Source organism: Lissotriton helveticus, chromosome 4_1 (assembly GCF_964261635.1).
Source record: "Lissotriton helveticus chromosome 4_1, aLisHel1.1, whole genome shotgun sequence".
Classification (NCBI taxonomy): Eukaryota; Metazoa; Chordata; class Amphibia; order Caudata; family Salamandridae; genus Lissotriton; species Lissotriton helveticus.
Genome location: NC_136063.1, coordinates 1,504,584,864 through 1,504,601,305, shown reverse-complemented (window position 1 = coordinate 1,504,601,305; position 16,442 = coordinate 1,504,584,864). Strand labels below are relative to the sequence as shown.

Here is a 16,442-nt window from a genome sequence, read left to right as displayed (position 1 = left end):
CTCCAGGACGTCACGGACCGCATCCGCAACAACTCCTGGCGACATGTGAAAGATGATCCAGGCCTGAAGTCTCAGGAGATCATGGCGTTCAAACACATTCATGAAGAACTATCCATCAGCAAGGACGGCCTCATTCTGAGAGGGGGGAGGATTGTCATTCCTCAAAGACTGAGACAAGGAGTGATTAACCTCGCTCATGAAGGTCACTGAGGGATAAGCGCCACCAAGAAGGCTCTACGAGAGCGTGTCTGGTTTCCGACACTAGATCAGATGGTAGAAACCACCCTCAAAGACTGTATCTCATGCCAGCTAGTAAGCCGGGACGAACCACCGGCTCCCCTACAGATGTCAGAACTACCTGAAGGTGTGTGGCAACAAGTTGCCATTGACTTTTTCGGACCTCTGAAATCAAGCCAATACATCATCGTCATTATGGACGAATACTCCCGCTTCCCATTTGCACACCTAATATCATCCACCAAGGCAACCGCAGTGATTCCAATACTCGACGAAACATTTGCAGCATGGGGCATCCCGCTGCGAGGTAAGTCGGACAACGGACCCCCATTTAATGGTCACGAGTTTGCGGACTTCGCAAAACACCTTGACTTCAAACATCAAAAGATCACACCACTATGGCCCCAGGCCAACGGCATGGTAGAACGATTCATGGGGACCCTGAAGAAAGCAGTGCAGCAAGCGGAACTGGCCCACCGAGACATCCAACAAGCACTGAATGAAGTGCTGAGGGCATATCGCACCACACCTCACAATACTACCAATCAATGTCCAGCCACTCTGATGTTGGGAAGAGTCCCGCATACCCGACTACCTGTTCTGGACGACACAATTCAAGTCCGAGCTCCAAACATTGATCATGAAACACTGGTTAACATTAACTATGAAAAGAAACTGAAAATGAAAACATACGCCGACCAACGTAGGCACGCGAAACCCACGGATATCCAGGAAGGAGACTGGGTGATGGTCCGGCGTGACCGAAGGACAAAAGCAGACAGCCGCTACCTCACCCATCCCTTGAAAGTCAGTCGCCGGAAAGGAACCATGATCACAGCACAAGGCGATCACAAGCGGATCACCCGAAATATTTCACACTTCAAGAAGTGCAACCCTCAAGGAAGACATGAAAGTCGACACTGGGAATCCTCCACTGATTCAGAAAGTCAAAGCAGGAGCAGTGACCACAGTCATTCCAGTCCGACAAGACGAGATCATCCCCTGCCCCACCGAATCAGAACACCAGAACAATCTGATCGACCCAGACAGCAAACCCGACGGCCGGAGAGTCTCATTGAAGTGATCTAAGACACAGTGAGACTTTATACAAACGGGGGAGATGTCATGACGTGACTGCCTGACCCCTGTCTGCGACAGAACAGGCAGGAGAGGAAGGGGCGTGGGGAGGAAAGGAAGTGGGAAAAGGAAAGTCAGTATGAAGGTGGACACGGTAAAATAAAGACGTGTTACATCACCTTCGTGGCTCCTGTGGTTTCCTTTGGGTAGCGCGACAGGGGAGTAGTGATTTTGACAGATGATGACGAGGGAAAATTCATAATTTATTTATGGACTTCTATTTCCTTACTGTGTCAGGTATGTATGTGGAGCAGTGAGTTAATTTAAGCATTTTGCAGACTTCACCATTATCTGCTAGTAACATGTCTAGTGCAAGTCGGTCTTGAAGTACTACGGACCATATAGTAATTAACTCATTGTTAATTATAGGCAAAGCTCCAAATGTGCTCACTGCCATCTTGTCAACAAAGGTAGCCACCTTTCTGATCTTTTCATCATTTAAGATGAGGCAGGTGGATTGATTGCTCCAAATATGTCTCTTACTAAGCTTGTTTGAGTTTCTGCATTTTGTTTCTGTCTATGTGATGGTGTCACTGTTAATGCATCTAAGCTTTGCACATGATACACCCTAGGAATTAGTATGCCTAAATAACAAATACCCTCCAAGTCTTCTTGTAACAAGAAATATGCAAAAAGAACAATTGATGGACAAAATGCAGACCAATGTCATACATCCTCCTCAGTACTGAGATCTGGGCCTAAATCTATAGTTTTTTTGCTCCCCATGCCATTCCAGTTTGAACACCGCCATATGCAAACCAGTCTTGACCCTGCACCCAATGGGAAAAGTCCAGCCCGAACTGCCAGGCCAGTTCCTCCCTGGATTGGAAACAAGAATCCTAGGACCAGTTTTGGGGTTCACCCCTCATCAGCCAGGGTAGCTTGACTCTAGTGGCATGGAGAGCACAGGCACCACATCTGGGCATACCCGTTCCACTTGGGGTGACCAATGCAAAAAGAACAATTGATGGACAGAATGCAGAACAATGTCACACATTCTTCCCAGTACAGAGATATGGGCCTAAATCCATGTTTTTTTTTCTCCCCATGCCATTCCAGTTTGAACCCAGCCATATGCAAATCAGTCTTAACCCTGCACCCAATGTGAACAGTTCAGCCCGAACAACCAGGCCAGGTCCTCCCTGGACTGGACACAAGCATCCTAGGACCGGTTTTGGGGTTTCATCCCTCATCAGCCAGGCTAGCTTGACTCAAGTGGCATGGAGAGCACGGGACCCATGTCTGGGCATACCCATCCCACTGAGGGTGACCAATACAAAAAGAACAATTGATGGACAAAATGCAGAACAATGTCATACATTCTTGCCAGTACATATATCTTGGCCTAAATCCATTGTTTCTTTGCTCCCCATGTTAATATCAAAATCCCTTTGGGTTTATTTTAAGCATCCATATCCACACAACTGTCATACCCACAGGGCCTGATCACTGCGAAACTGGAAGGAGTCAGGAGCAGGCCAGGAGGCTTTTCAGTCCTGGCATTGACAATTTAACCAGGACTTTTATTGGTATATGGTAGAAGTATACCAGTGATTAACATATTTATACCTATGAGGAGTTTGTCGCATTCTGTACCATAGCTCCAGTAGTCATACCCAGACTGGTTTTTAATGGAGGGGAATAGGAAAGTTTATCTACACCCCTACTTATATTCTTTTAACCTAGTGGAGCTGACAGAGGAAGACTGCATAAAGGGAGGACGTGAAAACCCTATTTTTCAGTATATTGGTACTGTTGGACATATATGAGAAGAAAGGCTCCACAGTGGAGGAGATAAATCCCACAAATATTTTGTCCTATCATCTTGCTCGATAAATGTGTTGGGAGACATTGATAAGACTGAAGAAGATGGTGGATCAAATTATACCACTGAAACGCGTCACTTTTGGCTGATAAGGCACCCAAGCAATACAGGGTTTTATCAGGAGAAAAGACTTCTATGAAGTCTTAAACCAGGGACATTTATTTCTGCACTTGGTGTGCTTACCTGATTCATAAGGTTCTGAAGTCATTATTGTTGGCTATATTCTCCTGTTTTTAACTTGTATGAACATTTGATATGAATTGATGATATATATGTTTTTAAATGTGTTGTATATCTTTTGAATCTCACAAGGATCCTGCTAATAAAAACATTTTGTATTGATTTTTTTGGTTCTATTTTAGTTAGTGATCAGGACGTGTGGGTATGACAGTTGTGTGGATGTGGATGCTTAGAATAAACCGAAAGGGATTTTGTTATTGATAAAGCACCTATTGTTGGTGTCCTGTCCCTTTGACGAGAAGGACCCCACTCTCTTTATTTTTGAAATCTTTGCTCCCCATCCCATTCCAGTTAGAACCCATCCATCCGCAAATCAGTTTTCACCCTGCACCCAATGGGAACAGTCCAGCCTGAACTGTGAGGCCTGGTCCTCCCTGGACTGGAAACAAGAATCCTAGTACCGGTTTTGCGGCTTAACCCCTCATCAGTCAGGATAGCTTGAATCCAGTGTCATGGAGAGCATGGGACCCACGTCTAGATATAGTCGTCCCACTCAGGCTAAATAATGCAAATGCCAAGATATTGGTCCCAGGATGCTTGTTTCCGGTCCAGGGAGGACCTGGCTTGGCGGTTATGTCTGGACTGTTCCAATGAGGCACAGGGTCAAGACTGATTTGCATATGGCTGGGTCTAAACTGGGGTGGCACTGTGATCAAAAGAACGACGGATTTAACCCAGATCCATTGACTGAGGAGAATGTTTGATTTGCTCAACTGTGTGTCTTTTACTTTCTCGCCCTAAGTGTGCCGGGTATGCCCAGACATGAATCCAACACTCACTGTGTCACTAGATTCAAGCTAGCCTGGCTGGTGAGGGGTGATGCTCTGAAACCGGTCCCAGGATGCTTGTTTTCGGTCCAGTGAATACCTGACTTGGCACTTCGGTCTGGACTGTTCCCATTAGACACAGGCTCAAGACTGATTTGCAGATGGCTAGGTCTAAACTGGGGGGGGGCATGGTGAGCAAAAGAACGATTGATTTACCCATATCCATTGACTGGGGGAGAATGTTTGATTTGCTCTGCATTACGTCTATCATCTGTGTGTCTTTTGGGGATTTATGTCGTTACAACGCGCTCAAAATGATCGCGGTACATCACAACACAGCTTTTACAACGCAAGTCGTTACCACGACTTGCGCTGCAGGGTGCTGTATTTAGGAATAGTATAATTTACTATTCCAACTCCAGCCTACGTACAGTAGGGAAGGTGTTGGAATAGTAAATCACACTATTCCTTAGTCTAGAGCGCCATCCAGTGCAAGTCGTGGTAACGACTTGTGTTGTAAAAGCTGTGTTGTGAATGTAGTGCGGTGTTTTGACCGCGTAGTGAAGGTTGTTTCCCGTCTTTTGGTAACAAGAAATAAGCATTAAGTCCACAGATATAATAAACCCCAGGAATCACACTCTCTTTTCCTTGCAAGATTTGCCAAGTTCCTCCTGTCAGTTCAAATGTGTGTTCACGATTACTAATTCCTATATGTCTGTTTGTTTCGTTTGGGTGTCCTTCTTCTGTAAACACAAACTTTCCTTTTGTGTTGGCTTTTTAATCTTAATGTAGGGTAAATCAACATCTTTCTAAATGTATTCTCTTCCTTTTTCCAAACATTTTCGATAACATCACCACTTTTATCACTATTTCATGTTATGTTATTTTACCTTACCTCCAAAGCCATTATAGATATTATTTCCCTTGGTTGCATTAAACACGTTAGATTAGTCTTGTAAGTTTGAACACTATTTATGGAACTGTGTAGAAAGAAAAAATAACCATGCTGTATCCATCTCTTTTGCCTGTGGGTGTAAATGCATGCTTTCTACCAAAGAAACCCTAGAATGTATTACATCATAGTTAAAATTGACATTTTAGAATTGTCCTCATCTATAAACTAATGAAGGTATGATGCTGCATGAAATTACATAAGATAAAAGCATGTGGTAGTATGTTACTTCTTCTGAAACAGACTTTGGTAAGTGTGCGCAGACACAAAAGTCTTTTGCATCCATGGTACTAGTGTATTCTTGTCCTAACCTAAAGTAAACTTTAGTAGAAAAATCATTCTTCTTATAACTTACAAAACACTATTTAAATTGATCTTCATTTCTAAGGTATGTGTGTAGTTTTGTAGACTTCTTTGTTTTGTTTCCTATCTCTGGTGTTAAGTAAAATCCTATTAGGACTATGGAAATAATTATTACTGTTATTACGAAAATTGAACACATGATATTTTTACCATTATTTCCATTGTAACACATTTCTCTTTTAGTCAGTTCCGTGTTTCTTGAGCTCAGCAGTTCATGTTTTCTTTTAGCTACTTTGACAATACTAGTCTTTTCAACGTTTAGTTACTAATTAGGAAATCCTTAACCATAATCTGAGTCCTTCTACAATGTGATGTCTACTCTTCTACTGCTCACTCCGACCTAAGTGGATCTTTTGAAAAATAAAAGACTAAAATAACAAAGGTCTAACAACACAATTTGTTTAATCAATTAGTTTTTTAGCGTTTCTTCTTTTTCTTTCAAATCCTTTCCCCTCAATTTTCCAGATTGTTTTCATGCAGGTCCTAGCAGTTCAGGGCTCACTTTGCACAAGTCTTCTGAAGTGAAATTCAATTATGTGTTCACATAGTATGGCCACTCAAGTGCTGAGTATCTGCGACAAGGCACCCTCACTCTTTTGGATCTTCTCAGAGTTTGTTAATTTGGTTCTATACCACTTTCATCACTAGACTCAGTTTCTTCAGGTATAGTCTCTGGTATTCATGCTACTGACGAGCTTCTTCCCAGGTTTCTGCGTTCATAGCTTTGTGCATTCTGTTTGTCAATTTACTCTCCTTGATCCGGTACTCGTTCCTTCACCTGGATCTTCTGTCTGTGTGGGCACAATTTCAGTAGCACTTCTGTTCTGAGTATTAGTCTCCACTCAGGTACTTGAATTTCTTGTTCAACTTGTTGGTCTTCACCCCTCTCTTTCTCTTGTTGTTGTACAGGCAATGGTACTGTTGGTCTGGATATTCTCTGAGGTGTTGGTGCAGTCACCAATGCTCTTCTTTCAGGATCATAGATCACAATTGCTTCCTCTGGGTTTCTCACCTTCTTGGTGTGTGAGGCATGAATCCAATTTGGAATTCAAGCACACCTAACAGCAGTATCTGTCGTCAAAATGACCTTGAAGAGGTCTTTCGACCTTGGCTTCAGACAAGTCTTCCAAAAGTAAATCTCCAGGACTGAGGTCATGGCACTTTTTTTGATGTGAATCTCCAGGACTGAGGCCATGGCACTGTTTTTCATGAAAATCTTGTGATGTTGCCAAAGCCTGATGAGAAATAGAATGGACTACATCAGCCAATCATTTGCAGTAATCCAAAATATTGTCATTAGTGATTTTCAAGAGGGCATTTGCTGGGACAGCTGCTAATGTCATACCCTGTCCATGAGAATTTTGTGTGGCGACAAACACATCTTCCTGTTCGGAATACTTTGAATACTCATTAACACCAAGGGTAGTGCATCTGGTCATTTCAGAGCAGCTGAAGCACAAACTTTGGCCAATCAAGACCTAATAGTCCAGTTCACCTGTTCAAATATTACAGAAGCTTCAGGTCTGTAACTGCTCAATTTGCAATGCTGTGCAGATCATTTTCAGAACCTCAATAATAAAATGAGTTCCTCTATCTGACTCAAGAGAAACCAGAATTTAGTATCAATTTACGCAATAACAGTTTTGCTACACTAAGCTTATCATTTCCTTGGGTTGGGAAGACTTCCACCCATCTCGATAAAATGCACATAATGACTGGGACGAATCTCAGCCCATTGTAAACCAGCATTTCAATAAAGTCCATATGCATTCTGTTGAAGAGACCACCTGATCTCTCGGACCTGCATACCTCAACCACCATCTCGCCTTCTACACTCCCACCAGACATCGCCGCTCCACCCAACTGGCCCTGGCCACCATCCCACGGATCCACAAGACCATGGCCGGAGGAAGATCCTTCTTCTACCTCACTGTGAAGAGCTGGAACTCCCTGCCACTCCACCTCAGTCAATCACCATCGCTGCCGCAAATTAGGAAGGACCTCAAGACCTGAGTCTTCAACTGAACCCAGACCCATCACAGCCCCCTCAGTGCTTTTAGACCCTCACAGGTGAGTAGTTTGTACTTTATAAGGTTACTGATTAATTGATTATGTGTGTCAGTGTAACATGTGTTCTCTTTCCTGCATTTATTTGTTGACATATGACACATCAGTGGCAACTTTCTTCAGCCAACATTCAAAATCCGGGATAGTATCAGCTTTGCCTAAAGAGTATCACCATACAATCCCTTTTTAAATGTGTGCATCCATGATAATACTCTGTCATTGGAATCAACAAGATATTGGGCAACACTGATCTCCCATCAGCAGACATCCAAATGTTGTTTGCATTTTTCTTACAACCTGCTTTTATCCAACTTTTCTGCTCTGCCTCTGAAACATTACCCTGCACTCTTTTCAATTAATTCCATGTATCACTGGCTTTCATCAACATTGTAAATGAACTCTCCTCTTCGGACTCATACGTGCATTTTCCATTAAGTGTGAAGCCCAACAAAGCACAATACTGTGCCACTGAATCCAAATATCTGTTACCCATGGCAACGGAACTGGTACCACTTTGATAGCTGCACTTTTACCCACTACAACTTCCCTGAGCAACTGCAAAGTCTCATACAGATTGTTGGTGTGGGTTCCATTCCTGGTTGGGGTACCTGAAGAAGTTAAAAAACCTTGTTGTGACCACAATTGCCCGAAATCGTGGACAACACCAAAAACACACATCTGTAAAAATGGTGACTCTTATTTCTGCAGTTAAACTTCATGCTCTTGTAATGGCAATCAATTTGGCAACTATCATGTTCAATTTCTTCACACTCAGCATCATTACCGGCAACAAAGGTGAAGAGTAAAGTGCACTAAACCTTTTGAGAACTGCATTATCACAGGAGAGAATGGTCTGCTCGCATCTTTTCAAGCAATTATGGGTTAGTTACTGTGTTTTCGTTCTTGTCAACAATAGATTCACAGATCGTAGGACCATAACAGTTAAGGGGTAACCAATCATTATGTTCTTGCTCTTTTCCAGACTAGTACTCACCGTGGCAACTGCTTTTAGGCACCTGGATGACCTACAGCTACAGAATCAAGTGTAGTAGAGAATAGTCCTCTGGTTTTTGGTCATCTCTGTGCATCTGTGTCAACAATACGAGAGCACACCCATCTCTCTCACTGCAAAATAGTGTGAATTCTTTTGAACTTTTGATCAGGTATTCCTAGTGCTAGGCACAGCACAATTTGTCTTTCAACTCTAGGAATGCTTTTTAACAGTCTTTTTACCATGGAATCGGATCTGACTCATCCCTGCATGTCAACCTTAGTAAAGCGTTTGCCATTAAAGAAAAGTTTGGTATCCATTGTCTACAGTGGCCAACCATTCATCAAAACATCCTGACTACCTTTTGAGTTTGTGGTGGATTCATCTGTAAGATTGCTTCTACTCTTTCTGAAGAAACCTTTCTAGATCCTTTCACAATGGTATGTCCCAAATATGGAACTTCTTTCTGACAGTACAGCAGCTTTCCTGGAGACACTTTTTGTCCATTCTCAGGTAGGTGATTCAATCAAACAATGATGTCTTGTGTACAAGCTCCTCCTGTTTCTGATGCCACAAGCAAGTCATCAATAGATTGCATAGGGATCCATTTGTTTGCCATATGTAAGGTCTTCAGATTTCTTTACAGAATCTGGTTGAAAATGAATGGACTGTCTGTATACCATTATGGGACACGACACCATGCTAATACTTTCTGTTGGAACATGATAGAAAAAAGATATTGTCTTTCTTTGTGCACTGGTACTGAGAAGAATGCCTGACATAAATCAATGACAGTAAACCACTCTGCGGTAGATGGGATGTAAAACAATACTGTGGCTGGATTCGGTACCAGGGGACAACAGGGAAGAACAATCTCATGAATTTTCCTCAGGTCCTGTACTATTCTGTACTTTCCTTTGGGGCAAACCATAATTAGAGAATTACATGGACTTCCAATCAATTCCCTCAAAATTCCTTCCTGTAGCATGTCTTCTATGACTAATTTTATTCCTGCAATAGCATCTGGTGTCAAATGGTATGGGGGAGTTCTGGGAAACACTGTGTTTGACTTTACAGTAGTATGGACTGGTCTATATCTTTTTTAAGTCCGATATCCTTCTCCATGAAATCCAAAACTTAGGCATTCACTGTTTCTTTCAAATCATCAGTTAATTCTTCAGTCGTAAACAAAGGCAATGCTGCTGTCTTGTATTGCTGTCTAATCATTTTAAAATCTAAATCCTCATCATGGGTATGAAAAGCAACACCAGCCGGTGTGCAGTAAATAGTACAATTTAACTTGGGCATTAAATCTTTTCCTAGAAAATTTACAGGGCTTGATTCACAAAAAACGAACTGGTGTTTTTCTTCAAATGAACATGTTTTTACTGGGACCTTTCCTGAAACGGAGTCCTGAACTGTTTATTTGTAACTCCTACAACTTGGATAGTTTTCCCTGAGAGAGGTAGATCTGGAACTTCCACTGTTCTAATTGTGGATCTGGTAATGCCTGTATCAATCAAAAATGATACGGGTTGACCAAATACTCCAGCATCCACATACGGACCACTCTGATCTACCTCTAAGACTGCGCCAAGCGCAAAACTTCCTCCTCTCTCAGGGACCTTCATTGGGAACAGAACCTGAACCATCAATTTTGAAAAAGGTATATGGTTGTAAAACATTTGGGTTCAGATTTTGAAATTGTGCCATGGAATTTTGAAAACATTTTGCATTCATGTTTGGAATTTGATTTACATCTAACCAAGGAGTTCCCATATTTTTGGAGCTCATTTGGACTGGTGGTTTGGCCATCATTGGGACCTTACCTTGCATGGGCACGTGCATCTGTTGTGTGGGGACATTTTGCATTTGCATTTGTTTCGGCATCTGTACATTTCCACCAACATTATTAGGATTATATCTACATTCTCTTTCCCAATGTCCAATTGTATGACAGATGTCAAAGGGAGCAATATTTTTCATAGCAGTAACATCTGCCCCAGAACCTGTATCCACAGGAAGACCTCTGCCTTGTGACATGATAAATCCTCCATGATTTCCCTGAAAACTAACCTGTGGAATTGCATCTCCTGGCATATTCCATTGTGTCCTGCAAAAGAATGAATCTGAAAACCTCTGTTTGTGCCAACATAAACTTCTCCTTAATTTTGTTCTGCTTCATGTTTTACTTGTCCCTACAATACTTAGCATATCTGAAGATTTCATTTAGTACATTTGCTATCAACAGATCCCAGTTTGAGTTATGTGTGTATACTCTGACTTTAGTCCTAAAACAAACTATGACACAAAAATCCCCATATACTTTTCCTCAGGATACTCTCGTCCACTGTGTTGCTGAAACACCTGTATCAATTGCTCCTAGTATTTATGCACTGTTTCTTTTGGGTCTTGGGTAGTTCTTCTAATTTTAGGCCAATCCAAATCGCTCAGTGGCACTCTGCCTTTCAGGAAAGTAATCGCTGTCTCATACTTCTACATTATTACATGCTTGTTTCCGGAGCAAGGAAGACCTGGCTTGTCGGTTCGGGCTTGACTGTTCCCATGAGGCATAGGGTTTAAGACTGATTTGCATATAGTTTGGTCTGAACTGGAGTGGCAAAGTGAGATAAAGAGTGATGATGGATTCAACCCAGATCTGTGACTGGCGGTGAGTGTCTTAAACATTTCAGCACTCTGTCCATCATCTCCTTGGGTTTGCTTTGTTTGCCCTAAGTTGTCAGGGTATACCCAGACGTGGATGCCTTGCTCACTTTGCTACTGGATTCAAGATAACCTGGCTGATGAGGGTGTTACCTCAAAACTGGTCCCAGGATGCTTATTTCCAGTCCAAGGAAGACCTGGCTTGACAGTTCGGGTTGGACTGTTCCCATGAGGCACAGAGTCAAGACTGATTTGCAGACAGCTGGGTCTGAACTGTGGTGGCAAAGTGAGCGAAAGAACGATGATGTATTCAACCCAGATCTGTGACTAGGGGTGAGTGTCTGAAAAGATTCAGATCTCTGTCCATCATCTCCTTATGTTTGCTTTGTTTGTCCTTAGTTAGCATACGTGGGTCCCTTGCTCTCTTTGCCACTGTATTCAAGTTAGCCTGGCTGATGAGGGGTGTTACCCTGAAACCCGTCCCAGGATGCTTTATTACGGTCAAAGGAAGATCTGGCTTGGCAGTTAAGGCTGGACTGTTTCCTTGAGGCACAGTGTCAAGACTGATTGGCATATAGCTGAGTATGAACTGGGGTGGCGAAGTGAGCTAAAGAGCGATGATGGATTCAACTGTGACTGGCGGTTAGTGTCAGAAAAGTTTCAGCGCTCTGTCCATCATCTCTGTGTGTTTGTTTTTTAAATGTAATCAATTTAACCCGAAAGTTGCAATAGGGGTCTCCAGCTCCGTACCAAAATCTTCTTCTCTGCAATGGATCTTTGCCACTATTTTAGAATGAAGTGTCACTTGAAAAATCTCATTAAACATCATCAATTTAGTCGTTTAGTTCAGTCAATTATGAGAGTTTTGGATCAACTCAAAAACCTTTATTGATCTATAAGAGTTAAGTATTTGTTTTGTCTTTTTATTTAAATTCGTAAATCAGAGAAATGTATTTACAGATCTAACAAGAAAGGTCATAGTAAGAATCAATAAAGTAAATTACAGCATGCTGCATGAAGGAAATTAATCCCTACTCTACTCTAAGCAGATTCTAACCGACCAGGACCCATAAATAGCCCTTTTGGAAAAGAGCAAGATTTAAAGGAGCATTGAAATAGAATCAGATTGAAGGCAAAATCCTCATGAAGAGTAGTTCCAGAACTGCACCAGAGTCTTTTCTCTCAAATCAGTGTCAGCAGACAGTCGCAGTTCAAAATTAAGCCAAGAAAATAGTCACAGCGGTAGCCATACCTATTAAAGAAAATGGACACCATCAAAGTAGTATGCGACAGAGATCACCATCAGCAGTAGCTCACAGAGCATAGAGTAAAAGGTGCTCAGGTAAATAGAGATGGTCGCAGAAGAATAGCCCGGGTCAGTCTGGGCAGCACACTCTAATTCTAACTAGGAACAAATATATTATAAACGTATCTAACAGTCCATGCTGGTGTTAGGTCATTTTAAGCCAATGAGGAAGGATAATCCGATGGTCTGCTGTTTCTTCCTTTATTACCACTGTAAACGTATGAAGTCGGCAAGGTGCTATCTATAAGTGTCAACTTAGTTGCTAAACACTCATAATTTGTTAGCTTCACTCTGAGTTTTCATTAGAACCCTACAGCCTAAACTATTAGCTATACAGTATTCCACTACGTAACAATGAGCTATTGTAAGGGCAGAAACATTCTAGATGTAACCTAAGAGGTTAGGTCATGAGATTCATGCCTTCATGTTAGCATTATTGTTTTAATACACTTTTTAGTATTCAGCATTGTAAATATATGCCAGCCAGATACTAACTAAATACGATGAGAACATGTGGATTAGGAAAAGAATAAACACATTTTAAAGACAGTATATTCTAAAAGAGATGACATGTTCAAACAAGTCAAATGTGAATTATGGATCAAATAATATTACATAGTTCAGCATTTCCTAAAAGCATTTGTTTATTAAAGAAGAAAATTAACTGAAACCTAACAAGATGAATGGGGTGTAGTCTGACCTAGTAGTGTAATTACGATAAAAATGAGTGCTTACTACAAAAAATTATGTTACAGAATAATTTTGCACATTTAAAAAAGGCCCTATTTTCCTACATTTAATTCTTTTAGGCATTTACGAATTAATGTCTAGTGCAAATTATGGCACTTATTTTAAGCTACATCTTGCAGCTCTATCACCAACAGACACAGATACAAATAGACTGACAGAAGCAGACAGATAGGGCCAGTCAACTAGCTAGTCACTTAATGAGTGATAAATCGCAGGGAGCGAGTAAAGATGTCATCCACAATCAGAGTGAGAGTGCCTGGGCCACAAAATGAAGCCCAAGAAAAATATCTACTTTATGGTGCCCAGACGGCAAGCTCCACCATGATGGCTGGTGCATGTTAAAGGTAGTACCACTGTCTTTTTTTAGTTTCTGTTTTCCCTGAATTGAAGGATGACCTCAAGGGAAGCGCACATGAGCACGTAGTGTGCTACCTGAGTTCTAAAATTGAATTCACAGCACACTGGGACAGCACACACATGGGGTCAGCACAAACCTAGCCACAGAGGCAGTGGGACATCATTGTGTCAATGGCACCTTCACAGGTCTTGAGGGAAAACTGCAGGTGGGCTTTCGAGGGCACACTGCAGGCTGGTGAAGAGGACTGGCATTCTAGCGGGCTGTAACTGTTGGTTGTCACTTTCCAGATGAGCAGCTGCATGCTAACACAACCACACACACACCTCCATCGCAATTGATTTGGACTGGAAAGACTTAGACTACAGGTCCAGAGGTGAGAGTATGTCCGTGTCCTGGAGGAAGCAGCTGGTGAGAGGAGCAGCAGCAGATAAGGTGACCTCAGTAACCTCTTTGCACTCGCTGGAACTGAGCTGCAGTCTGGGATGCGACTGTGGTGCTCACCCATCTTACTGTGCCTTCAGGAATCTGAAGTGAACAGTGAAGGCTTTCCTATCGAGACTACAGTCCTGTCATCCTCCCTATAGTTCCCAATATAACCACAGCAGACTGCAGGGAATGCTGCAGGTCAGGCTGTCAAGGTGTGTGCATGCATGGCAAGCACGATCTTCCACATTGGCAAATACAGTGCATGCTGTGTTCGAATTCTAGCAGCATGCCCCGCCCTACCTTTAATGAAGGAGTCCGCAATGCTGGCCTCTGTAACACGCTGCGCGGATCAAGTCGACTTTTGAAACCAGTGACTGTCACAGTGGCAAGAAATGCATCCCTGGGCGGCTGGGCCAGGCCAGGGTGGAAGGGATTGGACACACGGGGTTTATAAATGGGATTGTAGCCTACAAGAGGGAACGAAGAGTTCTGGCGCAGAGAAAAAGTGCCGCCCAAAGGCAAACACTGGCACAAATTAACCATAGAAAATAATTGCAAAAACGCAACAGCATTAGTAGTTAGAGACGTTAATGAGAGAGCATTCGCAATTTCTCCACCTAGGAGATTTAAGGAGTCTATTTATCTTTTACAAGTGTTATATTTACAGACAGAGACCATTGATCATTCAGTAGTATTTCAGAGGGAAGCGCATTCCTCATTAAAATCTTATCCTTAGTTTTATAATTACATTCTGGGGAGTGGAAAAAAGTGTGTGGACTAGTTTCATGATCCGTTGTCCCACACACATTCTGTTTATGTTGATGCACTGAGCACTTTAAATCACATGACAATAGCAGAAGTAGCCACGCGTTCATCCTATAAACAGTGTAATTGTGTCGAATCGTTTACAAGAACGGACCTTACATATGAATCTTTATTTAATGAATGTACTCTAGTCAGATTGGCGTTTCTGTAAACCACCACTCTGCATCAACAAAGCAAAAAAACTCTGCTATTTTTCTGAACCTGGGCACCATTAAACAAAATTGGAAGAACAGATGGGTCTGACATTTGGCACGCATTTTCAGCTTGTTAGCTAATCAGAACGGCGGGGCCAAGGGAACAAGGTAACGTCAAGGAGTTTCTCGTTTCAAGGTTACATCTGTTGGAAAATGTAACAGGTTTCGAAAAACGCTTTGTAGCAGTCATTTGATTTTCTCTTGAGTGGTCACTGGCTGCTCATTGTCTGCAGCACTTTAACTACAGAAAGGCATCATTAATTGCTGAAAAAGCCAGTCAGTTTGCACCTAGCTGCATCATTCTTCACCGCCACAATGTACCTGAAGGAGTAATAAGCAATCTCTGGCCTTTTGCACCAACCATATTTCAAACCTCTACTAATCATGTTGTTGGAAAGACCAAAGTGCTAAGGTTCTGACTCCTTCCATTAGCATACACACGGGTTCATTTAAACACAGGAAAAAAGGCACACGGAAACAATAATATATGAAATGGCGCATACAACAGAGACATATTTTCTTTTTTGAAAACTGCCATCAGTGTGACTATTAACAGAGTTTAGTTAAACATACAGCAAAGAAAGGACTTATTATTTACCATACTCTTGAAGGTTCTCGATCAGTTTTTTCAGATCTATGTTTAACTGACTTTCCACAAAGTTTCTAATAAAGTTGTTTTGAAGGGCCGTCTGAAACAAGAGAAAGACAGGAACTGTTTTAAAATATGGAATACATTGTGCATGTACTAAAAGTTAACTGCTGCACTGAGTATGTTTGTAGAAACTATATGAGATCGAATTATCAAAAAATTCCTTTGTTTATACTTTATATTGTTGTCCTAAAATAAATAAAATATTCTATCAAATTTATTTGAAATGTTTGATCTAGAAATCTATTTACAGGGGTCATTGTATACTAGGCAAATACAAGGAGATGGTGGACGGAGCGCTGACACTTTTCAGACACTCGCCCCCTGTCACAGATCTGTGTTGAATCCATCATCGTTCTGTAGCTCACTCTGCCACCCCAGTTCAGACCCAGCCATTTGCAAATCAGTCTTTGCCCTGTGCCTCATGGGAACATTCCAGTCTGAACTGCCAAGCCAGGTCTTCCCTGGACTGGAAACAAGCATCCTGGGAACGGTTTTAGTTGAACACCCCTCATCAGCCAGGCTAGCTTGAATCCAGTGGCAAAGTGAACAAGAGACCCACATCTGGGCATACCCTGCCAACATAGGGTGAGCAAAGCAAACACAAGGAGATAATGGACGGAACGCTGAAACTTTCCAGACACCTCTTCCCCCCAGTCACAGATCTGGGTTGATTCCATCATCGTTCTTT

The 16,442-nt window shown here is 42.1% G+C and overlaps 1 protein-coding gene across 1 annotated transcript in view; it reads right to left on the bottom strand.

The window, feature by feature from the left end:
- ABCA13 (ATP binding cassette subfamily A member 13) overlaps positions 1–16,442 on the bottom strand; it is a 2,470,580-nt gene that overhangs the window by 1,777,700 nt on the left and 676,438 nt on the right. Inside the window, exon 21 of the mRNA XM_078686273.1 lies at positions 15,701–15,791. Coding sequence (XP_078542399.1) covers positions 15,701–15,791 — 91 coding nt within the window. The remainder of the gene's footprint in view (positions 1–15,700; positions 15,792–16,442) is intronic.